This window comes from Protopterus annectens, chromosome 7.part0 (genome assembly GCF_019279795.1).
Source record: "Protopterus annectens isolate FY-2018-M chromosome 7.part0, PAN1.0, whole genome shotgun sequence".
Classification (NCBI taxonomy): Eukaryota; Metazoa; Chordata; order Ceratodontiformes; family Protopteridae; genus Protopterus; species Protopterus annectens.
In genome coordinates this window covers 497689788-497717503 of record NC_056739.1, presented here as the reverse complement: position 1 = coordinate 497717503, position 27716 = coordinate 497689788, and the positions used below count along the sequence as shown (strand labels likewise).

At 39.4% G+C, this 27716-nt stretch overlaps 1 protein-coding gene across 1 annotated transcript in view; it reads left to right on the top strand.

The window, feature by feature from the left end:
* The window catches only part of LOC122806001 (motile sperm domain-containing protein 1-like), a 115830-nt gene that overhangs the window by 26482 nt on the left and 61632 nt on the right, over positions 1 to 27716 (top strand). Inside the window, exons 3-5 of the mRNA XM_044076242.1 lie at positions 13465 to 13540; positions 19300 to 19526; positions 25977 to 26129. Coding sequence (XP_043932177.1) covers positions 13465 to 13540; positions 19300 to 19526; positions 25977 to 26129 — 456 coding nt within the window. The remainder of the gene's footprint in view (positions 1 to 13464; positions 13541 to 19299; positions 19527 to 25976; positions 26130 to 27716) is intronic.

The window sequence follows — 27716 nt, the reverse complement described above, 5'->3', positions numbered from 1 at the left end:
CAGGGAATGCAAAAGCTTCCATTGCCATAGTCCTAATATTCCAGCTTACCGTGAATGCTTTCTGTGCACAAGACCCACCAGCAGTGGTGTTTTCTTACATTCTTCCTTTTCGACCATCACTGTATCAAACATTTGCCTCCACTTCACAAAACCAGGTCGATCCATATCTTATCAGTTTGGCAACACCTTTGCCATTTTTGGTTATGGACAAATGCTTCATAATTGCAGTTTAGAATTGAAATTGTCCTATATGACGTTGTCTGATGGGTCTTTACAGCTTTTGGGTATTATAAACATTTTTTCCAGATGTTGGTGCTGCCCCATCCTTTTACTGTGAAGTAACATTCCAGAGGTTTCACATCCCTCTTCCAAACTTCCACAGAAATACCATCTCCCTGTAGATTGTCAGTTTTCTCATTTCCTGTCTTAACCTAGTAATTGAACCTCTCCTTGGCATACTTCAGTCTTTCTTAAATATTTCCATTTCCTTTTTTCTTAATTTCTAAATGCCTCTGCTTTATAATTTAACTTCTGAAGTAACTCTAATACCTCTGCAGGATATCTGGTGATAGTTCTTTAAAAGGTTCCCTACGTTTGGCAACAACCCTAAGTTGCTGTGCTAAGTTTTTGTGCTCAGCAGTTATCAAAACACTGCTTAATGGCAGCAATTGTAAACCAATGCATATTATCCAGTTAATGTTTCTTTTTAACACTCTGCAGATATACCTCTTGTTCCAAGATTCCCCTTCTGCAAAACTTTGTCAGCCCCTCTAAATTCTTGTTATTGAACATATTTTATTTCTACACAGTTTAAAACTCCATTTTAATTTTTTCCACTCACTAGCTTTAACTTCTGAAGAAATTTCTGTTAAAAGTAAGCACCCGAAAGATACGTGAGAATAATCTTGTAGAGTTCTTACTGTTAAGAATGGCAGTAAGTTTGCATGAGGTAAACCTCTATTTTACCTCTGAAGCTAAACTAAGGAATATTTGATACAGATGAAAATGTAAAATGCTTCTGCAGTTGGAGTAAATAAGGGAGCGCGGGGAACGAGAGATTCTCTGAAACCATTTTAAAATAGAATCTGCAAAAGCTTTCATTGTGCTTTGGATTGTGTTCTGAGCCTGTTCTCATTGGGTTAGGGTTTTTTCAGTTTTAACATTACCTTTTCAGTTTTATGTAATTAAATTCATCAGTAATTACATTTGTTCTGTTTATGCATAAGGGAGAGTTGTAGGCTGTCTGCTATTTTCTGAGTTATCCTTTCCTCTATTTACAATTGTTTCCAGTCTTGCCAAAATTTTACACCTTCAGTACAGCATTCAAATTCCTCCGTTCATGTATTTTATTGTACACCAAGGCAAAGAGATATATGGACTGAAAATCTTCCACTCAGAGAAGTTTCTTACACTGTTTTGTTTTTGGACCACTATACTTGTTTAGTGGGTTGTTTGAGACTTCGGGGATACCATGGAGATTACTTCTTGTTTTTTGCAAATACAAACTAAAAGTTCAATATAAGAGCAAAGAGAGGCACTTATAGACAGTTGGAAGCAACGGATATCTTCAGTATCTCAGTGAAGTACAGTATCACAGTAAAAAGCTTATGTTACAAAAAACATCCCTGCAATGGGGGGAGGGAGCATCTACTGGATAATGTGGGAGTTTACCAAGCATCTGCCTCAGGACTCGTACACCAGTTCTTGATGCACTGCTGCCACGTATATAGCACTTGTGGTTACCACAGACAGCAGAGAAGACATAAGTCACTCAATGGGTTTTGCACATTGCCTCATTTGCCTGGTGTTCTGGTGGCCATTGACTGCAACCACGTAGCCATCAAGGCCCAACCTGGTGTTTGACATATCACTCAGTCTGTGTACACTACCCTGTGCTCTGCACACTTCATGTCCCTGCCATGATTTGTACATCTGGCAGATATGCATATTCCAGCACTACCTATGGAGTGTTTCCACAGGGTTTTCCAGTTGGTAGGTGCAAAGATTACCAGCTCCAAAGTCTCATATATACTGTTTCATGGATGTAGGCAGCATACTAGTCATTGTGTCCACTATAGTTGCAGGTAATGCAGGACATAGCTGGAACCATAGCTGACCCTGGACTTTTATAAAGAGCTTACAAGACATGGAATGTTGTGCTTCAGTTATGAAGGGTCAATGTGGCTATGTCTGGTGGTGCACTGCACTATGCACCAGCGATCTGCAGTGAGATCTGCTATATACTACCCAATGTTATGTATGCAACTTGAACACAGTACTGTTCCTGGAGAGACCTGTGGCAGGAGAGTCTGAAGTAATTATAGGATCAGAGTGCTGTGTTACCACCATGCAAGTCAGAGGAGGGAACAGTACACAGTGGAGCCTGTAAAGATTTGGCACCTGGTCAAAAACTGCAAGTCTTGGACAAGGGCAAAAGAGTAACTATATACATAGTGTGGCCAGTCAGTCCACTGATTATCTGACATCTTTAACTGCATAGGATAATTCAGGTGGTAGGCCATGGAGATTTGAACAGGTAGGATGAGAGGAAGGGAACAGCAACATTACCACAGTAGTATCTTTTTATTCTCTGTTAACCAGGGTAATTTCACTGGGTGGATAGCCTCTTGCCAGTGGAGTCCCAGGGAGTAAAACTCCACAGAACTAAATTCCAATATAGATGTGCTTACGTACAGTCAGAAAATAAAACTTGTATGTTGTAATTGGAGTGCAGTATTGGCTGCACATTTTTAAGTATAATGGCTTTGAGGTGAACAAGATAGACTATAGTGGGGAGGTTGGAGAGTAATGCACTGGATTTGTGCTAGTGGATGAAAAGAAATAGAAGTAGGCTTCACTTGAGTGCAGGAATGATATGGAGAAAGGTTAAAAAGAGCAGGAATTATATGGAGAAAGGTAAAAAGAGCAGGAGGGCTCTAAGTGTGGTAGATTAGAACTGCAGGAAGATTGTATACATAGCAGAACAGAAGAGAACAAAGAATGCAGGGGGAGAAATGACAGAATAGAAGTAGTGGGTTTGGGTGAAAAGTCTTGCACCAGTTTAAGCTGTGATTGGGTGAAAATTGTGAAAACTCTGACCACCAAATGAGTAAAGCTTGAAAGTACAAGACTTTCAGTGTAGAAGTTAACACAATACATAATGTCATATGACCAGTTTTGATTATATAATGCAGTCCAGAACATTTAAATAACATATCAAGCCCCAAAAACATAAAAATAAACCTACATAGATGTTAATGTTATACAACTCTTTATAAAATGATCTGTTTAAGCTTCAACATCTGTTTAACACTTGACTGCTTTAATACTTAATTCATTTGTATTTTACCAATTCAGTTGCCAGAACTAGATCACCACCACTCTGCTTTTTTAAACAATAGTCATTTCACTTCCCATATTTTGTATGTTTATGTAGATAACAAATGGGGCAGTTCTGTACAGGAACTTAATATGGACCAGTTATGTTTAATCTTAATTTGCGAAGCTGTATTAAATTATGTAACATAACTAAGATTCATTTGTCACCTTTTTATCACAACTGTTTACTCTAGAAAAACCCTGATTATTGCTTTCTAAACTAGATCCTTACTAGCTTTCAATAAATCATTTTTGTACTCTCTTGAAAAATGGTTTCCTGTCCAAATTAAAAACCTCTGAAAAACCTTTATAAAAACATTTAGTGATAGTGGGACTAGTCATTCTGCCAATTTGACAAAACCAAATTAACATGTATTGGCTACAGTTGTACCCTTAATTTACGATAAATTGGAGACCGCTATTAAGAAAACATTCCATAAAAAGAAGACGGTTTAAATTTTCATTGTTGAAATTATCACTGCTTTTGTATAAGCAGTTTCTAATGGCTTGCACACCAAATTAATTTGGTAGAACTGTAATTACTTTACAGTAACAAAACTAACTCCTTCAGACCATACATGCAGCAGTATTAGAAAAATAATTTGTATCATTGGTTTTAATTGATGCTCCAAATTGGGAGTGATTTCCTGACACTGCAGGTATCATGGGAGGTGGTTCAGGGTTTTTATGTGATTGAGGTAAACCATAAAGAGTGAATGGTTGGTGATAGTACACAGAAAATGTAACTGTACAAATCATACAGTGGGGTCGTAACATGATCAAATATATTAGCCACTCTACTAAAAATTTTGAACTGTCTAAGTTTATAGACTGCTAAGAATGTACCATGATCCATCAATGCAGTTTTACCCATTTTTATCACACTGCTTTTTAATATCCTTCCCAAAATTCTATAAAATCTTAATTAAATATTTATCAATTCATTGTATAGATTAGGCCTCATCTGTTAACACATTATTCAAATCACACTGGCATACCCACTGGTATAAGAACTAGTTCATTATTGTTACCTTTTGAATGAAATTTTAAGTTCAGATTTATAACAACCTTAATTCAAAGAATCACTCCTACTGTTGACAGGAATTGATGCCTCTTGTGTAAGATTGTGCATTCATTCTTACACTCACTGGTAATTGTAGAGATAAAGCCTATACCTGCATGTTCACAGGGTATACTGTGCTGTTGATGTACCAGATCCACACCAGTTATAAAAAAGCATGCTGGTATTCAATAATAAAGCCCTCTGACTGCTTCACTAAGCCCTATTCAGTTCTTTGCAGGTGCATACACTTCACTTTAGTTATGTTTTAGTTGACGTAATGCACTGAAAATCATGTGCTTGAAAAGCTGAGTGATCTCCACACAGCTACAACTACCAAATAGATAATCCAAACCTTTAACATAGCAATGCTTTTTTGTTTACTTTGTTAATTATAGGTTCATAGGTTCATACTAGGCTATCTGCCCTAAGGCATTTATAAGCCTAGCCCAAATTTTTGTGGCTTACGCCACCCCTTATATGAAAAAATACTGTGCCCATTAGTTTGTTGTGCCTCTGTCCAGCAGTGACAGAGATGATTCCCGGGATAAACCTACGATCTCCCATCCACAGGTCAAGATTTCTCTTGAACAGAGCCAGCGAGGTGCTCTGCCTCACATGGACCGGGATTTTATTCCACAGCATAGGGAGTCTCTGAGTGATAAATCCTATCCCTCCAGCACGTCCTATTTATATCCGTGCTAAGGTTTAAGTCGCTTGCTCTAGTGGTTTTGGTGGATTTGGATTTTATTAATTATGTGGAAGGGTTGATGAAATGTACAAGTTAAAGGCTAAGAATTTTATGGAGGATGGGGTTTGAAGGCAGTATCCAAACTGCTGTCAGGTGTAAAGGTTCTCTTCAGGCAGTTACCAGGAGTTCCTACACGTCTTTGGTAGTATGTCTTGGTATGTAGTATCAAGGGTGGGTATGCTTGGTGCCTAGGGCCTGTGGTAATACCTCCAGCTCTGGTGTAATTTTTTCAGCAGATGCCATTCTTTTGGTCCCGTAAGACTTGTGCACCTCTGAGTTGTGTGCATGCCAGATACCAGTATCTCAACACTCACCTGTTTGATGAACCCATCCTGTCTGCTAAGATGTCGCCATCCACATCTACTGCAATGCTAGCAAAAGCCATTTACTACTACTGCTTGCCATCTGTCAGCACTGAGCTTGATATGTGGTATGACCTTATGTACAGTGTAGCATGTCTTGCAGTCTTTATACACTGAAGCTTTTAGCAGTGCTGGTCTACATTATTGGTCCTTCCCATGTGACCTTGTGCCAGTGCACATCAGGTAGTGTCATACCATGCTGCTGTGTATAGGGCTAAGGGTTATTTATGCACCTGCTGAATTGATATGGCCTCTTCATGGTTTGGTTTCAGCAGGGCTGCACATGGAGCAGCCCAGCAGAAGTATTTTCCCTTCTTGCTACCCAGGGATTATAGGGAACACATGCTGGGGGGTGTAGTGGCTCTGTATCTGAAGTTGATGTCTGGCACCAGCTTGCAAAGAAGTGGCACTGGCATCACTTGCTGTAATGAGCATTACTGGAATAAGTATACTGTTTTAGAGGCACCACCCTGAGGCAGTGTGAGGTGGAGGTTTGAGATGACCTTCATATTAACTACTGGGTACTTTTCCATTAATCCCCTACCACGTCTACCATGTCAACGTCAACTAGGAAGCTCACAAGATGATTAAAATGCATTGATCTATATTTGTAGACAGTTATTTTGACAATTACTACAGTTTAACTGTGGACATCAGTTCAAACACTCTTAAAGTGAATGTGTAACCGACACTTGTAATGTGGAACTGTGAGGAACATGGACTTTTTATGACCCAAAATAAAGAACGTTCTTCAATGAAGTATACTTGACTTGAGAGGTACTCCTTAAAGGATTCCTTTTAAGAAAGCTTATCATGCTTTTCAGTTATGAAACAACATTGAATTCCAAAATGAAAAGTAAAAACATCTTTACGAAAAACATGACTTTAACTAAACTCTTTGGTGTTCTAAAAGTGAATGTCGGCCGGAAATAAATATAAAACGAAAAGTTTCACACATGCAGTTCTTGCACAGAAACTGACATTCCGGCAAAAGCAACCACATGTGGGCAAACTACAGCACCGTGGACTGGTAGGGGTATAATGGAAAAGTACCTAACTACTGTGTTTTTTTTTTTTTTCTGAAAATTGTGATGTCCTTACCACCACTTGGCTGGGGAATAGTATACTGATTTACTGTCTTGTATTCTACATCTCCAGAGCGTCTTTGGCAGGTGTAGCTCAAGTGATATTGGGTCTAACCTGTGGGTTCAGGTGTATTGTGGATGTAGCACTTTATTTTGTTTTATATGACATTTGTTTACTGGGGTGGTCTGACTGGGTCTACAGAACCCGTTTTCAGCAGAGGCCTGGGGAGAAAAGCACCACATACAGTACAATACAAATACAGTATAATACAATACAATAAAGATTACATTAGAAATACTGTACAAAAAATAAGTTGAAAGAGCAAACTGCTACAAGATGTTGTAATATATTACTACACATCTAGACAATTCTATACAGTTAAAACATTACAGACAATAATAGTCACTCTTCATACATGATGTAGATAGTGTCCAAAAAAATACGTAGGTAGTGCAATGTGTGACATTGACTGTTATAGTACATGCAAAATAGAATGTTAGTTTCAGTTAGGAAAATAGCAGCCAGAAAAGTTAGTGATGCAGATCTGTAGCTAGAGAGAGTTGAGAAGAATAGAAGCAATAAAGCCTGAGCAGTAGCTTAAATATATGGTATAGAAGCAGATAAGGAGTTAGAGCTTTAGGATCTTGCAGTCTGAGGGATTGAAATGTGATGGAAGAGAAAGACCTGAGCATTAGGCAGGCTTTATGCAGGAGCAGAGCCATATATTGTTGAGATTTTTTAAAGGGGTTTTGAAATGGGATAGGCCAGGCATAAACCTGGTAGCTAGAGGTAGTGAATTCCAGTGTATAGAGACAGTGTGAATACAGTGTGACCAGAATTTCTTGTGGGTTTTGAGATAGCTAAGAGATTTTTGTCTTCCGATGGTAGGGATAGAGTTAGTGTGTAAGGTGTGACTAGATTGGCCAGTGCAGGGCAGGCAGTAGGCTTGAAAATAAGGTTGTGCAAGGTGGATAGCTGAATAAAGGCAAGTTGGTTGGGTAGTTCAAGCCATTGTAATTCTAGAAGTGATTTACTGTGGTGTGTGATATTTAGAGTTTGTGGCAAACTTTGTTGTAGCAATGTTCCAACTTAGGGTAGAATTTCCTAAGTTAAGGTAGGGGCACCATATACAAGGGAGGGAAGTAAAAATGTTTTTGCAAGGTTAGTTTTGGTTGCTGCAGTAAAATGTTTGTTTCTATAAGAGTCCCAGTTTTTGATGAGTTTTCTTTATATTTTGCTGTATATGGGGGTGAAATGAAAGTTTATTGTCAATGATAACAGCTAGAGGTTTGGTTTCCTGCACTATTTCTATGGCAGTGTTTGATGCAAGGATGTTGAAATGATCAGTGACAGGGGAGTTTTGTTTTCTTTGGATTAAGAAAGAGTTGGGCATTTGTTAGCCAGGATTCAACTGCTGTAAAGGACTGTTGAGTTTGAGAGTAGTTCTGGTAGTGATTGAGCAGTGCAGATTATGGTGGAATCAGCATATTGAATGAGGGTCCCAGGGTGAGAGGCATTGTGAAGGTTGTTTGTGAAAATGTTGAAGTAGGGGTCCTAGGATGGAGCCTTGGGGGACTCCAGTAGGGTTGTGGAGAAAGGGTGAGAATTTGTTGGACCATTTCACTGCTTGTTTACAATCCTTAAGGTAGCTCTGAAACCATTTTACTGTGTTATGTGAGAAGCCTAAGTTAGACAGTGTGTTCAGAAGTAAGGGGTGAGACACTGTGTCAAAGGCTTTGGAGAGATCAAGGAATACTGAGGCTGTGTAGCATCCTGCATCTCTGGTCCTGTTCACGGTGTCTGTAAAAGATAATAGGGCTGTAGCTGTGCTGTGGCTAGGTCAGAAACCATGGTGGGTTTTGTTCAAGATTGTTTTGCAATGGATATTGCATTACCTGCTGATCGATACCTCTCTCTCGAATTTTGGACATGGGTAACAAGCTGGATATAGGACGGAAATTGTATGGATCAAAAGAGTTGCCTCCTTTATGGTGTGAGATTGTTTCCATATGGGTAGGTACTTCTGATTTGGATAAATACCTATTTATAAGGATACTGATTGGGTAGGCGACTGAGTTAGTGCCAGTTTGAGGTGATATGGGGGGAGATTGTCTGCTGAAGGAGAGCAGGGTTTTAGTTTTTATAGCAGTTTCTTAATGGTGTCAGTAGGTATGGGATGAAACGAAAGTGGGGTTTATGACATTTTGTTGAGTAGGGGGGTTAGTAATGACAGGGTTAGAAGTAGTTGATGGCCTGGGGTTGGTGTCTGAATAGGTTGAAGGGTGGGGGGGGTCCAGCATTAGGGTTGTTAGTAGGTCTGAAATTGATTTTATGAAGTGCTTGTTGAAGTTTTCGGCTATTTGTGATGGAGGGGTATCAGGTGATGGGGTGTGCTCTCCATTGCTTCCAGGATTAAGTAGAGAAGATATGGAGTGCCAAAATTTACTGGGGTTTATTTTATGCTGGAGTTGAAGCTGGGAATAATATGACTTCTTATATCTAATTAGTTTTGTCACTTTGTTACGCAGTGTTTTGAAATTAACATGATTTTTTTCATTTTTGTTTTGTTTCCAGGTTGACCAGGCTCGGTCCCTTTGCTTCATCAGGTGTTTACATTCCTTAGAGAGCATGGTGCTGAGTTCTTTTTGATTCTTTTCATACAAATGGGAGCTAGTGTATTAAGTATGTGAGGGAAGGTGTTCTTAAAGTATAGTACAGCATCATTAAGGGGTAGTTGTTTGAGGTGCCCAGTCTGTTACCTGTAGGAGATTGTTGAATTTATGCTGACAAAAATTGAGTTCCTAACTGATTTTATAGTGTGTACTCTTAGTTGTTGGGAGTTTGTTCTATGGGAGTAAGTTGGCAGATGATTGCTCAGGGAGTTTGTTCTACGGGAGTAAGTTGGCAGATGATTGCTCAGGGAGCTAAACAGTGTACCAGAAAAGGGGTAATTGGCAGGGTGGGATACTAGATTCCAGTCTAAGGTGGATTGGCAAGTAAGATCTTTGCTGCATCTTCTTGGAGCATTGATAAGCTAAGAAAAAACATACATATTTATACTATTTGTGGGGGAGTCGGAAGCTATGGTTTGCCAATCTACATTTATGTCTCCCAAGATTATTGTTTCAAGGTTTATTGTTTGGGATGTCCAGGATAACATTTTTCCAACACTGGGATATTGTTACCTGGTGGGATATATATTACTATTATCCAAATTCTTTTTGCTATGTTGAGGTTCAAAAAGGAGATTAGTACCTCAGCATTGGAAAAGACTGGTATGTTACTGGTGTAGGGTGTGAAGTTGAGTGTAGAGGGATATAGAAGTGTATCCCTCCCCCACACTTTTTTATTTTTTTATTTATTTATTTTTTTTTAAGAGCCATTTCCTCTGATTATTGCAAAGTTTGGAGGCGGTATTTCTGAGTCTTTTACATTGGGCTGTAGCCATGTTTCAGTAAGGGCTAGTATGTCAGGTTTATTTTGATCTATCCAGGCATGCAGTTGGGGCTATGTTATTACATATACTTCTAGGGTTAAGTGCAAGTATGTTTAAATCTTTGGGGTTACTCTTGTGGTTAGGATTAGAGGGTGGGCCAGAGTTAGGATGTATGTGTCCACATTTAAGTAGGTAGGTAATAAGGAATCCGTACCATGGGAAGTGAATTTTATTCCTAGGTGAGGGTACTGGTGTCAAGTGTGGTTTCATAGGAGGTGAGGAGGCCAGTTTGTGGCTTGAATAAAATGGGAGGGTATAGGGGAATAGCTGGGAGGAGATGCATGAGAAGCTGTGTTTAATGGGGAGAGGGTTAGAGGAGGTTGTTGTGTATTGGTGTGTGGGGGTATGCAAAGATATAGCTGTAGTGAGGTTGAAATTTAAGAGTAAAGAGGCTAGGCAGGTTAGGAGGAGCATGCCAACTGTGATAGTTGGTTTAAAGATAGTAAAAGTGCAATTTATGTGCATGAATGCAGTACAGGTGTAAATAGACTTATGTGATGTGTGCAGCTGAAGGTAAGGTTTGAAATATTTTGACTTCAGAGTGGGCTTTGATAATGTGGTTAGGTGTTTTACCTTGCAGTTTATGATAAGGATGGGTGAGGTCGATGTGATTGGTCCATAGTAAAATTATGGTGCAATGCTAGTTTGTGTTATAGTAGAAGAGAAGGTGGTAAGCCTGGAATTTAAAATAGTTTGATGTGGTGATTGTATTGTGATTGGTAAAGTAGAGTAAGATGCAAAAAAGTATGGTGAGGGCATGTGAATTCAAGGTGATGGATGTAAGGGAGAGCAGATAAGTTTGGCTAAATAAAAGAAAGTACGGTGTGCATGAAATGTGGGTGTGGACAAGGTAGAGTTTTATATAATTGGATCATAGGAATGAGGGGGAGTGGTTTGGTCAGGATAAGAGTAGAGGTGCTGAGGGAGGGTAGGATATGGGGGAAGGGCAGGGGAGTGGAGTGAGCAGAGGGAATGGAGTGGGAAGAATCCCTCCAGATGGTTTACCACCATAAACAGTCAGTGAGGTAGGATGTTCATGGATACAAAAGACAAGTTGTCTGAACTCTAAATACTTGTCTCGACTCACAGCATCTAATTTTATAGGTATGGGCTTTTCAGTGTCTTTCTAAGGATATATTACGCTGATAAGAGTAAAATATGCTGAAGTGTTAAAATGTAGCTTTACTTTCAGCAATAAAAGGCTTGAGTGGTGGGTGAGTAAGTGGGGGTGGGGATATCCTTCCAGCAGATTCTACACTACAAAGCAATGCACATTAGACTTAAATTAAGTTATTCACAGATTGCCTTGCATAAATTTACCTTTATTTGTTCCTTGTGAACTTTTGCCAACTGCAGGTGAAATTCAGCTGTGCAAGTTCTTTAGGTAGTGCGATATGATAAGTCTGACTACTGCTGCTGCTGCAGAATGTACATGTGCTTGTTTCACTGGGGGGGAGAGAGAAAGTTAAGATTTCTTGATGGTTGAACTAGTTAGGTACAGTACTATTTGTCTATACTCATCCACCTTAAGTAATGTTTGACAAACAAGAGTAGTGCAGTATATTTCTCAGTTGTGCATTTCATCTTTCTAGCCTTTAAACAGGACAATAAGCTTACAGGAGATATTTGTAGGTATGCAAGTTTGGGATTACTAAAAATAAAAATGGTGGCTTCCACAGTATGGTCAAAGCTTTCATCCAATCGGAGACAGACCATCATTATTTAAACAAGTAATGTGTGTTAGCTTGTTGTCTGAGGAAGTTTACACAGTTTAAACGAAACCGGTAACCTGTGATTCATTTTGTGGCACGCTATTTAATTTTATTGTTTTAATAAACAAGGTTTTATTTATTTTGGCGGGTCTTGCTCATTCCATTTGTTTTGAGGATAGAGGTACAACCTGGTATTTTTCTTAGTTTGCTTCCACAGTATAGAAGGACAAAGAAAAATAAGCTAAACTAACGAGATATGTGTATGCATGCAAGTGTAGGGGTACTGAGATGTGGGTTTACGGATGTTAGAGGGACAGGTAGAAATCTTAGTTCCCACTCTTTGCTACACAACATAGTCTTTAAATCTAATAAAAGTTAAGTTAAAAAAACTTAAAATTGATAAGTGCTCGCTGTTTGTGGTAGTCTTTGGAGCATGGTATGGTATGGTAGTCACTTGAGCATGCACCAGCCAGTGTGCCTGTGATGCTGAGACTGGGCCCTCTTGTGAAAAAGGTGGACTTGGTGGCTTCTGTGGCATCCTCTCCAAAAGGGAACAAGCTTTTCTGATAAAGGCCATACACTGGTCACACTCTAGGAAACAATGGGTGCGGCAACTGGTTATGACCGAGGTAGGATAGCAGCTGGATGCCTGCATTGAGGCCCAGGAGCCTCCTTGTGTGGGTGATAGCATCATATGGCTAGCAATCTCATCCATTGAGCAGGGAGAGATGGAGGCCTTCTGCTGATATCCTCCACTGAGGTGATTGTCCCACAAATAAATCCAGTGCCCATTTGCCATATTCCTTCCACTTATACACCGTATTTGTTTGTACATTACTCCCTGTAACCTTTTTAATGAACCAGTCCTGCCAATCACCAATTGTCCATCGCCAGTTGTCCATCCTCTTCCCATCTGCATTCATACCTTACTCATTCTCTTCCTCCTGTTTGTGCTGCTTATTACCATCCTCCCCTAGAATAAATGCCTTTCCCCACTTCCCTTTATTACACTGTCTTCCTCTGCCTTTATCTGCCATTTTATGGCTGTAATTTCCCTCTTTCATTCACCTTTGTGATACGCATGTTCAGTATCACCTCAGTTTATCAGCTTTTGGTCTTGTCACGCTGATGCATCTGTTGATAGCAGTGGTGCAGCATTAGAGATATATGAATGAACCCCCTGTTCTGTTGTATTTGGTGTAGGAAATGGGTGTGGCTGTGTACAGCAAGGTGCACAGTTACATGCGCCTGTTGTCATACTCTTACTTAGCCTCATCCTCCAGTTGTTTCTTCTCTGAAATGTTAAACTTATGTATTTCATGTTGCTCAGTGGATCTCGCTAAAATTACCTCCACACTCCCATCCCATTTATGTCCCTTTAACCGTCCTCAGTGCCTCCACCCACCACTTCTAACATTGACTGCTTAGGTTTGTGTCAGTGGATATATTTTCTTTTCAATAAATGCATTTTCTGTAGTCTGCTTTGTTGCATGAGGAATTTAATTTCTGTATTCAGCTGAGGAGGATGAGTATGGCATGCAGCAACTTGATGCATTTATCTGAATTTGTAGACCCCCCCATTTATTTGGAATATTACAAGTGTTTTCTCTTCCCTTTAGTACTGTCCACTGCACCAAACAAGTATACAGTGATTGATGCTGAAGGCTATGTGAAGAAACAGTCCTGTATTGACATGTAAGTAGACTGTGTCTGTGATGTGCATTAATGTACATTTGCAATTTACTATTTTCCACAAATAAAAAAAAATAGAAACACAGGTCTTGTAATGAACTATTCTACTACTTCAGGTTTTTCCTTTCTGGTGATCTTTTCTTAAAGCAATAAATCTAGTTTGCTTCATGTTTTGCTGTAATGCATAGGTTAGAACTTCACGTACTTTTACTCTGAGCCAGTCTAAAACTATAATGTAGTTACCGAAGCTTGTTCAGAGTACGCATGAATTATCAGTCAGATGTATTTAAAGAAATCTGCAGAAAAACTGACTCACTGCTGTATCAAGTCAAACTTAAGCAAGCAGTAAATTGAAACTACACTGACAAAAGGACAGCAAGCACACTCCTTTTCCACATAACTAAAAACTTGACAGCAACATTAGACACTTTTTTAGTACTATCAAAGGATTTGTCATAAGTTGGATAACTAGCAAAAGTTCAGTATATATAATACTGAACATTTAATGCTCTGACAGGATATTGTATGGTTGTCGCGCAGTAAAGTTGTGCTTCTTCATGGCACCATGTTGAGCTATAAATGGCCACCATTTTAGCTGAGAAAAGAACATCTCTCCATTCTACCCACCCTACACCCATAGTGATGATGACATCAGGAGGAGGTGTCATGTCCTCTTAGTCTTGGACTGCATCACATTAGCAATAAATTCTTTTGCTTTTTAAAGAAAAGCAGAATCGGGGAACTAAAGTCATCTTAAAAAAAGAATATATATTTTGTACATTGTTTTCAGGACAAATTGCTCTGATTCCAGATAGTCTTTGGGTAAACTGTACAGGTGACTCCCTCCAAACAAAAATTGGGACAGCTGAGTGGCAGTGAAACAGCTGAAAACTTTGCATGATGGGAAATGCACACCCCTTATGATGGTCAAAGCACATACTATTCACACCCAGCCTTCTAACTTTTTTTTCCTCAAGTTAGAATTTGTTTGCCTTTCGGCTTTTCCTGGTTAGGGGTCACCACAGCGGAACTCCAGTCCGCTAATGATTGGCAGTTGATTTTTACGTACCGGCTTGCCAGGCCTGACGCACAACCTTCAACGAAGGTACGCCCATTCACGCATGTCTTCACGCTGAAGACACTCTAGCTGAGAATCGAACTGGACAATGTCTTACTGTGAGGTGACAACACTACCGCAGCAAAGCCTTTTTTTATTCCTGTTATGAAGTTCAGTTTGTGGCATTCCAGTATTGTGTGATGGTGCTTACTATTCAACTGGAAAACTCTTCCTTCAGATCTGTGACTAAACTTGTTTCTGCTGCTTAAGATCAAATGGTGAAATGATTTTCCTTTATTTGTGAATTAAGAGGGTGCAGAACAAAGATTATCCCACTTTCATGAAGGACTGGTATCCTTCATGCTTTTTTGAATCTGGTTCAGAGGCAAAGTTCTGGGATTTGTGACTGCTTATGGAATAGCTTGGCATTTTACTTTAACAGGATAGCAAGAGTTGAAGATGGAGTGCCTCTAACTGATCTCCATATTACAAGAGACCCCCTAGAAGGGGCTGTAGGCCTCTTGTACATCAGCACTCACAAGAGACCAGATATGGTAGCAAAACTATGCAGCCATTGTTCATGAGAGCTTCAGCACTACCAGCTGAGAATACAATGTAAGCATTACCTACAGTTTTGGTCTTGCAGAAGTTATGAATGGATGGCTGCCTCCCTTCTAGCAGAACATATCTGCCCTATTTGAACTAGGAGGTACTCAAGGTCATAGGGCAGACTGGTGTGCCCATGTCTAAGGTTAAAGGATGGAGCCCTGGCTGTCACCTAGATGACCAACTTGTGACAATGTAAATTGCTGGTTCCTTCCTGAGAGGAAGAGTGGGATTACTCTCTGGTCAGTCTCCCCCATCTCGTGATGGAGAGTGTTATGATCGGGTGGCATTGTCATATGGGTTAATATGGGGGGGGACTGGAGTTAAAGTGCATCTGGTAATGTGACTTCAGTGGCTCTTCCAGTTAGGATTGGGGAAGAATCTCTGCAGCTGTGTGGATAGTGCTATAGTTACTGTCCTGCACACCTCCCATGGGGGGGGGGGGGGGGGGGGGGGCTGGTCTAAAGATGAAAGTAGTGTTAAGGGAATGTTGGTGTGGAAAATTGAGGTGGCTGTGGGATACTGCTGCTGGCTGACCTGTTTGGGGGAGGGAGAGACTAGGCATCATAAAGTTCTAAGCTGTTTACTGATGCGATAATTTTCTACACGTCTGCAGATGCTGGAACAAGGTTTTCTGCTGTGCCACCAATGATGGTTTGATTAGCTCAGATTCAGAATAGCTTAGCTGTGGGAGGAAGAAACGGTATATAGCTCACTTCAGTCTATTGAGCGGCTCCTGGGTACTTTATCTAGTGCCCTTGGGGTGCCTAAGGGAAGGCAAGTAGGGATGTCAGCCTTTGTGGGTTACATTTTCTACATTGCAGTCCTATACTTAATTTGGCTCTGAGTAACCTTGACTAGCTATTGCCTTGTATTAGTTTAGGGGCTGGGTAAGCTAACAAAAGATAAAGTAAGCTCCAGAGTAACCTTTGAGAATGGAGGTGAAGTGGTAGTGTTTACGGCTTCTATTCCAGTCAGGAAGTTAAGTCTGCATTTGGGATGTTGTAGATGGAGCCAAATGGAACCACAGTTAAAATACTTGACTGTTCTGTGCAGAATGTTTTGTTGTGATGGCATCAGTTTTATAGTTCACGCAGGTATAAATTCCACTTCTAAAATTTGCATCTGACTTTGGAGCTAACTGCAGGGGACTTAGTATCTTACAGTGCAGTTCTGTTATGCAGGGCATAATGTCCATAATCACCTGAAATTAAGCTGCTTCTGAGCAGTCTTTAAAAGTTTTTTGAGCTTTAAGTGCAATTTCTGTGCATTGAATAGTGTAAGCATTCATTTTATTCCTAACTGAAATACCATTATGCAGCTTCAGTGGTGGTCGTCTGGCTTAGTAAAACAAGGTCAGGGCACCTTGATTAAATTGTGTAGGGGTGAAGAGCTAGCCCATTGAGTCAGTCCTTGTAGTGCCCAACTCCTTCAGCTCTTCAAGTGAAGAGTAAAAAGGGCTTCTGCTTTGTAGAAGGGTGATTTAATCTTACAAAATTAACACACCTTTGTGCTATTTTCCAAAATGACTAATGCCTTTACTGTAGGAAGCAGATTGGTACTGAGTCTTGAATTGAGCAAAAAAAATGTGCCTTGTTTAAACTGTCGTGAGTCTATATCTGTTATACAAGTGCTGAAGTGCCTTTCTATACTGGCATTCCAGTACTGAAAGAGAATGGTGGAACTTTGATTACACCTTCCCAAACTTTGTTCCTGGGGCAGTTGTCCCCTTTGTCCCACCCTTTCTACACGTTTTGCCAACAATAGTCTCATCACATTTTAAAATCAGGCTACTGTCTGCATTTTAGAGTGCAGTATTTCTACTACTGTCTTCACCTCAGTGTTAGAATTTTATAGGTTCAAAAGTAAATACTAGGATATTTGTATTCATGTTAGTACAAACCAAGTCGATAACAAGAGGTCCACAGTCACTACCTTGGATCTGCGGGAAAAACCTTGACCATTATGCCAACACCTACTCTTTAACACACACAAGTAGGTAAACGCGCTGAGCATGCAGACCTCAAACTAGCTTTCCTGTATTTGGGAGTTCAGAGCTGTACTACTGCACCACAGCTGTCCTTAAATGAAAGCAATTACTGGGTTAATCTGAGTATCATAATCGGCCTAGCCTTACATTTCAGTAGTTATTTTAGCTTTTGTACTTTGCATATAAGTAAACCAAAGGCGGAGTACAGATGTATTGAGACAAGTTTCTCATATCCATTTGGGATATTTGTGCACTTTGTTTCTGGTTGGTTACAGGTAGTAAACCAGTCATGACTGTGGTCATCTATCCACTTGTTCAGATAGCATTTGAATAGAGAATGTAGTTTGTTTTATGGAGTGGGAATGGAAGACTCTCAGAATATCATTTCTATAGACCAAATATCTCTTGCAACACATGTTGCGTGGGGGGGGGGGGTGAGAACCCTTGAGCAGGTGTCTAACATTAGGCTTATAAATGTGTATATTTGTGAACTGACGGAAGGGGTCTGAAGTTCTGTACACAAGGTAGTGGTCTCAGTAGTCTGTATATTAAAGGGACAAGGCTTTGAGATTGGAAAAAATGCTTTGAGAAATCTGCATGGTTTTTGATTTTTGGCCTTTGACTTTGCTGGAAGCATTGTGGCTTAGTTTGTGACAAGGATATGGACAGCTTCGTAATGAAGCTAATATATAATGTCGACGTGCAGAGTATAGTGGAACAATTCAATACCTGGATTTGGCCATTATTTTTAGACATAAGCTATGTAATGAAAGATTTTTTTTGAACAGTTGACATGTCAAAGAACAAGTCATAGTTGACAGATCATCAGATCCCAAAATACATGGTCAGTTTTTCAGGGTTATGTTAATGTGAGCGTTACAAGGGTGAGTCCTGTTTCCTGAAGGACATTATTTATTAGAGTTTAGTCTTGGTCCAGTATTTTTGACACTCTGTTTGGGACAGGTTCTCTTGGAGGTTCTTTGTCTTTGAGCCATAGACCCTTAGCACTAGCTTTTACTCTAAAGTAAAATGACAGGAATAGGACAAGGACTGAACCCAGAATATAGTGTTGGGAGTTTAAGGAGAGAAATAGCTGCTCACCTTAACTTTGTGGTTTATGCAACTTTTAGCACTAACCATAAAGGTAGTTTATTTATTTTTATTCTATTTTAAATTTGTTGACCGGGATAGTCCAACTGGATACATGTCCATTTTCAGCGGAGGCCTGGGGAGAAAGGCTCCATGGTAGAACATACAGTAAAAATCACAAAATGATTACAAGTTACACACAGTTTACAGGCTCCAGTTGAGCAAGCAGGTAATATAATCATATATTTTTAAAAGTGTTGACAAATTGACTGTGCTCTGGGATTAACATCTAGCTGGAATGATACTGGAGTGAGGAATGGTTAACACCTTTGCGAGGTCTAGTTGGGTAGTATACACTGTTCTGCCCTCATCCATGCTTGATTAACATGAAGTCAAATAGGTTAAGTATGCACGGCCTACTCTTAATGAATCTGTATAGTTTGGTCTATACACTGTAGGCTCCCTTTAGCCTTGTGTACTCATCCTTTCCATAATGCTACAAGTGAGACTGGTATTGCCCAGGTCTGTTGGAAGCCCCACTTTTTTGCAAATGAATGACTTTCTGTTCTCCATTCATTTAGCACAAAGCCTTTTTTGACGTTGATGGCAAATAGATTCTGTAGGGTATCAGTCATGTTTCAGGCTGTGTGGTAGGCTATGTAGCCTGATGTGTTTTTACGGCCTTGGATAATGTCTTGAACTTGTTTTGGGGGAAATTTTGAGTGAGGCATGTATGTCTGGGTGTGTAATCTGAGTACTGTAATTGTAACATGTCTTTATAGAAACCTATTTTGTATTTGGCTTTCTGCCTTTCCAGAGATCATTCAGGTACTAGGCCTGTCCAGGAATGAAAGGCCAGAGCAGAAACACTAGAAATTAAATTAATAGTGAAAATTGTGGCCCAATATGTGCATGTAATTATATTTTTAGTGGCTTACAGACTGGATAATATGTGCCCTTCTGTGTATAAGATGTTTGATGTACTGTTTAAGTCTTTACTCTTGTTTTTTCATTACTCAGTGTAATCCGCCACAGAGATATTAGTGCTTGCCACTATGGGGCACCCGACAAGTTTCGGATAGAAGTATTTGAAGAAGGCAACCAGAAACCTCTTGGCTGGAAGACTGTTTCTTCTGTCTTACTCCCTGCAAGAAAGGGGGAGAGCCCTGCGGATAGGAAGAGAACACGAGTAACTACTGGTGAACGGTCTACATGGAACTCTGCATCTATTGTTCCTGTTCGGCGAGGTACTTCCCTGTGTTAAGTGTCCTGCATCTAGCTATGAGTCTAGGCATTGGCAGTAGTGCAGCAGTAATGACTAGAAGGGTTCAGAAACTGGGGACCTGTTCATTAGTGTCAGCCAGGAAGTGATGGGACTGGAGGAAATAAGCTACTGTGCATGTCTTGATGGGCAGATGTAACTGATAACATTGTTCATGGCTGGATGTGATGTGATGTTGCACACCAATGTACAAAGTTTAGCATCCACATATGTCTACTCCTGCAATGGACCTGAAAACATCCCTTCCTCAGTTCAAGAATAGTGCCTGAAATGAGTTATATGTGTGATTATGTAATTGAGTCCACTTCTGTTATGAGGGTGGCAATCCCTCTTGTGGAGAGGGGGGTGTTACAAGTAGTAAGTAGTAGGCTAGCTGACCCTGTGGGCCATTTTTTTAAGCCTAGCCAGTTTCCCTTGGTGTGAATCAAACCCTGTACCTCTTGTCTGTGAGGTAAACTGCTAAACCATTATACCAACCCCCAACCCATACAAGGCAGTTGAAACGCAGGAAAAGTGGAGTTGCAGTTCTGTAAGGAAAAACTTTTTGAGAATAACAAAATAAAAAATGCCAATGGCAAGACATTGCTTCTTTTGTTGCTGTTAGGAAGGAGAAGCATTGTCTACAGTAACATAAAGCATCCTGAGCTGACTACTCTGCACCCAGTGACAGTGAAGCTGTCCTGTACAACTGAAAATCTATTCACATAGCCACTGTTATACTGAAAATGTGGCTTATATAGCCAAGAGCAAGAAACCATTTTGCTTACAGTTAACAGACTAGATATTCCACTGATAAGTGACATTCAATCCTGGTAGCTGAATTCTCTTCTACCCTTATTTCTGTTCATACATACTCTGTGCCAGTTCATTCAGTAAATAGGCACAAGTTAATGTTTCAGCTCACTACAGTGAATAGATCACTGCAGTATAGTTACTAACTGTAGACTACTGAAATTTGAGATGTAACTTCACTTGCATTAAAACTCTTGTAGTGCATGATGTATTTACACAGTTTATCCTGAAATACAAATTGGTTAAGTGTGTGCATACAGCATAAGACACTATCTGAAGTGTTACCCCCCTCACTTAAGGTATCTCTGGGTAGTTAAATCTGCTAGTACTGACCAGCAAATGAGAGGCAGAATATTTTTCTGCTTGCTGTGTGCCGATAATATCCCAGACTTTCTGTAACATGTCACTGCCTTTTTGACAGCTCGCTAAATGCTTTTAATGTTCAAAACAGACAACACACTGTCTTCACTTCACACTTACAGAAAGTGACAAGTTTCATGCAGTATAAAGAATTATGAATTGGGTCTCCAATCTTAAGCCATTATGTGTTACCATGGATATCAAGTTTCACATCTCGAGCATTTCATTGGAGGTTAATTTCTTACCATCCATGTTTACAAATGCACAGTCCTCTTGATAATACCAGGATATCTTGGAAAGGAGGGGTAGAAATTCCTGTAATGCATAGGAATTACTTAGTTTTTATTGAAATGCTAAATTCTGATACAAAATTGAATGGATTAGATTGACTGAATCAAACTTGGAAAATAAATACTTTCTTGGAGGTTCCTTGGTTAAATGCTTGTGTTGTAGTTGTAGCAAAACTTTCCAAAACCCTTGTTTAACTGCCCTTTGTAGGACAGCACAGATTACAAAAACATCAAGTGAAATTTATGGAAAATACTGCAAGTGTGTTCAACATAAGTTGTCATATTTAAGCAAAGACTTCATCTCCACCTCCTTTTCTCACTCCTGGTAGGAGTGACACTAGACTCCCACTATCAAGCTTTGTGAAGTCACCCATGTACATGCACTGGATTTAAACTAATTTATTTAGCCATTTATATATTTGGTTTTAAGGTTCTGTAGAACTGTTGTGGCTTATTGCCTAAATAAGCTTGTTAGACTATTTGATTAGCCCACAGTACTGTAGAATATTGATTACACAGCTGGTGTAAGACTGCACTACACTGGTATGAATTATTGCAGTATAAAGAACTTTTGTGGAGTCGCGCTGAGTCAAGGTGGACTTAGGTGGCGGCAGCTCTTCTGCTCATTTTGACTACCTTGAGCCAATACTTGATATCTCTGGCATGTGCTACTATTTAGTTTCTGCAAGAAACTTTTGAGTGCTGTAAAAATGGCGCAGAATGACCAGTGTGTGTGGACTTTAACCATGCAAAGCAAGCAAGCAACGTAGATCTTGAAGGTCACATGGTTTTGTGACATAAGAATATGCAGTTCATCAGCAATTACTGTCACTTTAGCAAAAGCATACATAGTGCACAAGTCGAAGCAATGACAGTGTCCCATCTTTCGTTGTGAGCTCCCTGTAGCTATATTAGCAGGTAGACATTTTTTTCAGTTTTAGTCCCTGAAAATGCAACAGTTGTAATTTCAACAAGGTTAACAGTTGTACTGATTCTTGCCCCAGCCAAACCATGTTGTAATGGTGCCATCAGCATGATTTTGCCTGTGGCTGCTCCAGTAGCAGGGGTGAGGAAGTGAATTTGTTAGACCAGAAAAGTAGTAACTTTTGATTTGGTGGTTTTGTTTTGGTCATCTTCCCTAAGTGACTTAAATGAACATTTTGAGGATGGTTGATGAGCTGAATGGCCTATTTAGTGGGGACAGAAAAGATGTTTGGTACTAGAGATCACAGATTAATAGAGCAAGATGGACTCCCTTGCATGCTGTATTGATTAATGGTGAAGAAGAAAGCAAATACGGATCCAATCTGAACTTAAGACTGCTATGGACTCTTAACTGTAGGATGTCTGGGGAAATACAGTTTTTGTGACCTTTTATTCAGAAGCTGCTTGGAAGTACTTATCTGCCTTAGTCTTGTGGACTAGTGAGCAGGTTGGTGCCATCATCCCTTATGAAGGTGTTTGACCATCTTAACTTTCTCTGTTTGCCTTGGAACCCAAGTTTTTGCCCCATTTACAGTTGCTTTACAGAAGGTGGTAGAGTGCTTATCCTTGTTTGCTATTGCAGGCCTCTTAGCATCATTATTAGCCAACTAGTATTCCTCTTTAGCCTGGTCTGGCTTCTTACCCCACTTTTTCCTCCACTCCTTTCTTTTGTTTTTGTGGTTTTCTGCATTCCATCACCAACTTTTATATACCTTGTTTCCATACGTGGCTTGGCTTCATATCTGTTCTATAGTCCGTACATATGCTGTTCTGAGGCACTAACATTTTACTCCACCTATCTTTACTGAACTGCTAGAGCCCCGAGTAATTCCTTGAACTCGTGTGCATTCTCACTCCAGCATTTTCTTTGCCCATGGAGCCTTCATAGACCACTGCTTGCAGCTGATTTTGGCAACCATTGTTTTATGCTGTGGGCTGGCTGTTTTTCTGGGGATGACTTTGCAGACAAATGATAAATCGGCCCATTTGCTAAAAAAAACCTTCACTGCTATTGAAGGGCAGTATTGAGAACAGCAGGTGCCAGTTTGGTGTTTTTCAGACAGACAAACCTAAATGCCAGAGATGATGCACAGCATTAATAGGTCAGCTGTCCGTCCACTAAAGGATATAAATTTAAATTTAGAATTCAGAATGCTAATGCTGGACAAGGGGTGTGAGGAACTAGTCCTTTACAGTCTTTACTGCCTTGTCACTCCGGGTTTGATACATAACAGACTGCTGAAATTGTGCTGAGAAAGATAGTAGAATATGGAGAAGGTCTGAGTGACTATGGAAAATGCTGTGCTCTAAATGTGGAAGTATTTAGGATGTGTTAATTTTGCTGAGCCACAATAAAGTGTCTGTGCCTCTGCTGCTACACTGAAATCGAGAGCCAGTGCTGTACTTCCAAAAAAAGGCCAGTATGCAACCAAAGTCTTAACCAATCTGCAGTGCACTTTGTATGCACACCACATCATAAAGAAATCAACTAATTTTAAGACAAGGCAGTGAAAGAGACCAGTGATTCCCCCTAAGGAGATCTGAGGTTGTACTTGTACTGGCTGGAGAGAATTTAGCCAGGGTACCAGGAAATCAAGTGCCGTGTGATCTTTCACAGCCTTGTGCACTACCACAACAAAAGGAAATGGAACCTAGTGTGGTCCTTCAAACTGGAATTAAAGTGCAGTACTGCAGTGTCAGTAGTGGAAAACCCAGTTACCTGCCGTGAAAATGGAAACCAGTCTTCTGATCGTCCTGCACCAATGGTATATAACCCTGTAAAACCGCTCCCACTAAATTATTTTTGGGACCTGTCATTCATAAGTGGTGGGCAGAGGCACAGAAGCAGCTTGCAAAAATGTTCAGTGTGATCAGGATTCTATTTCATAGACTGGCTCAGTGTGCTGACATGCAGTATACAAATCGCCTCTTAATCAGTTGTGCACAGGGGCATGTAGCATACTAAATCCTCTTCTGCTCAGTTCATCCCCAATGCCATTAAAATTCATATGTCTGCTGCACTTCTATGACATCATAGCAGTAAAGGGAAAAGATGTGTACCATACAACATGGGTTTTTTCTTGCTGTACTATGTTAGGGTTTTGAGTCTTCATAGGCATTAGGCATGATGGCATATTATGGTAATGACAATAGCTGTAAGTGGATGTGTCCCTGTGATAGTTGTTTGGTGGGAACTTGCCAGAATCTGTGAAGAGAGGTTGGACAAGTGTGGTAGCAGGTTTTCTTGCACCACGAGGTAGTTACTGTTACTAGCAGGAAAAGGATTTTTTCTATAACCGTGCTGAAAAGTTGCTCAGACATACAAGTTGAGCTGTTAAGACAGTAACAGGAAGGGGGATTCCTACTCTGGCTAAGAGCACCGCCAGTGGATTGTAAGGCTGGAGTCCCATAGGCTAACCACTACTTGGGGTATATGAATTTTGTGATCAGGGGAGACATACTTGCGTGTATTTATACTGCATGCACAGTAGTGTGGCTGTACAGCTGGATAAGAAATGTGTAGTCTTGCCCCATTTTGTATCATGTTTTAGGGCTAATAGTAGGGCTCTGCACAACTTTATTGCCTACTAGTCCTTTATGGTGCATGTTTTACAAATAGCATCCCAAGTCTTAAGCTGCACAATAGTGGTAGTCAGCAGTACTTCAGTTTTTGGTTTTGCAGTTGAGGTATTGTCTATGCTGCCATCTGTGGGCAGTTTAAATATCCTGCTCATTTGCATGTGATTTTTTTTTTTTTGGTGTTTCACTTTGATGTCAGAGCACTATGTGATACATAGGTGATCATTCAAATTGCCTATAGGTATACATGCCCTTTGAGTCTTATGAAAGGAAACTGTCCTGAATATAGTTCTGTAATCTGCCTTGCACCCATGGGGTATTAGAATGGGTTGCTGGTTACCTGTGAGCTCCCTGGAAAAGGTGGTATTGAAGGAAGAATGTGAAAGTATTTACAGCAGTTGGCAGCTGTATAACTTTATTGGTGGCTTGATTACATTAATTCCTGTGCTGCTTGGGTTTAGCATTAGGATTTCTAAGTGCTAGGTATTCCCCAGTAGTTTTCTCTCGAATGCACAGATGGCGTTTCTCAAACTTTCTCTGGAATTTTAAGTATACATTTGTCGACTTTACTGCCTTATGACAGTTAACGCACTTTGTGCTGTCAATACCTTTTCTATTTGGTGGTCAAAAGCTTGATTAGATAATGCAAGACATTTCAGTGGAGGCTTAAGGTTGAAAGATTCAAATATTGGAGAAAATATTAAAGGAACTGTCGCTCTATACTTAATATTTGTTCTCAGTGATTCAGGAGATTGGAAGGTCAGTTAAGTCAATAGCTGGAGCAGTACAGAAAAGTAAAGGTTAGCTGAAAATGTACATGCATTGTAAATAAGGAGACACTGCAGTAACGTGAGGTAATTGGTAAAAAGATTTGTATCGGCAGCTGCATTATTCTTAAATACTAAGTGAGAAGTATATCCACTAAATGTTGGCATAAGTGAAAAGCAGCAAGTTAGTGATAAGGTGTCTGGCAGTTTGGCTGGAGTGCTTTACCCAAGAATCTGAAGGTTGAGTGGTTTGCATTTGTCTGTCATATGGTATCTGAATATTTTGTGCCAGTTGGAAAACTGTCCCAGGCATAGTTAAATCTGAACTGCAGTACATTCCTTGCCTTTAGTGTTTTTATAGGTAGAACATTATTGAAATGTAGGGCAAGTTAAATGTGCGATATAAATTTAGTTAATAAACGTGGGCCTTAGAAGGTCCTAAGTAGAGCAGTCCATGTTAGGATATTGCAGTAAAAACTAGGTATGCTTTCTTGGATGCTATCATTGAAGAGTTAGCACAGTTTATTTGGTTTGGTATTTGTTGTGGAAACAGAAATTTACTTTATGTAAAACTATTCAGGTTTACATACTGGACAGCTGTATTTCCCTGCCGCTGATATCAGCTCTTGCTTTACTTTGCAGGGTACGCTACCCCACCTCTTGTTCTTATCCTGCTGGTGGCACTGATATGCATTACTGTCTTAATGCTGCCCCTTCAGGGGGACAGCAGCACCTTGGTTCCCAAGTACCTTCATGTCACAGTTATCCAGAAACTTGTTGCAGCGTATGTGCTAGGTAAGTGCAGAAGATGACTTGTACTGCTACATTATAAGAGTCTGTCTTACAGTTGTAGAAATTGTATAAAGGATGCAGCTTTGATTAGTTAAGAGCTATTAAATTGTGGAGACCACTGCTACTACTACATGTCTTTCTCCAGGGTGGGGGTAGTCATGGAACCAGGTATATACCACATGTTAAGTTGCAGTATGTATCTTTAGCTCGTAAATCTGATGCCAAATATGTTCCTCTTCTACCTGGAAAATGCTATTATCCCAAAGGACTTGATACACAAGCAAAAGATGGCAGTCCATTTGAGGATATATTGCAGTAAAGGTTTATTATACTACAGTTTTAAATATACATCACTGACTGCGTTCTATATACATATATATATACACACACATATATATATATATATATATATATATATATATATATATATATATACACATGTATATATACACACACATATACACACACATATATATATATATATATATATATATATATATATATATATATATATACACATGTACATATACACACACATATACACACACATATATATATATATATATATATATATATATATATATATATATATACACATATGTATATATACACACACATATACACACACACATATATATATGTATATATACACACATGTAAGTATGTATGTATGTATATATATATATATATATATATATATATATATATATATATATATATATATATATATATATATATATATATATATCAAAGCAAAAAAAGGCCACACACAGCAAACAGAGCACGGTGCCCACACAGGAAAAAAGTTCATAAACCAAAACAGTCATAAAAGTGTGGGTACCTAATGGCAGTTCAACTGGTTTCAGTTATCAATTCTGACCACGTCACAAGAATAAAAGTCCTCTTCAGGAACACAAGTCATAAACTCTTTCAAGTATCCAAGTAAACGAGACAATCAAGTAAAAGATGATAATTTATTGTAGTTAGCGCTTTCGCCTCGTAGGCTTCATCAGACTTTATACAAAATGAGAAATCAGCTCATTTAAAAACTAATGATACGTAAACCATTGGTCATACATTATCAATGAAACAGCAAGGTCATTAACTCAGATCTAACACATGAAAAGCCTTTGCTGAAAGATGCTGCAAACAGTTGCCTCAAAGCAAGGCTAAAAAAGCAATAAATATATTGCCTAAAATACAATGTCATATAAACTACTGACATATATACTAACATTCGATATCTAAACTAAAATCTGCACCAAATAAATACATCTAATAAAACATTATATATAGTGACTAAAACAAACAACTAGCATATAAACTCCTTTGGATGACAGCAACTCTAATGCAGCTGAGTTGCAAATATAAGAAAGAAGCAGTCTAAGCAACAAGCGCTTCAAATACTGCAGCGTGCAGAAACACATAAAGTACACATAATGCATTTAACTTATTTAAAGTCTTGGATTATCTAGAATAAAACAAACATCACACTCTAGTTCATGATGTATCCAGGAAAGCAAAAAAGACAACATTATGTAAACACAATAAAAACTCTAACTGAATGCAAAGTACACATAATGCATTTTT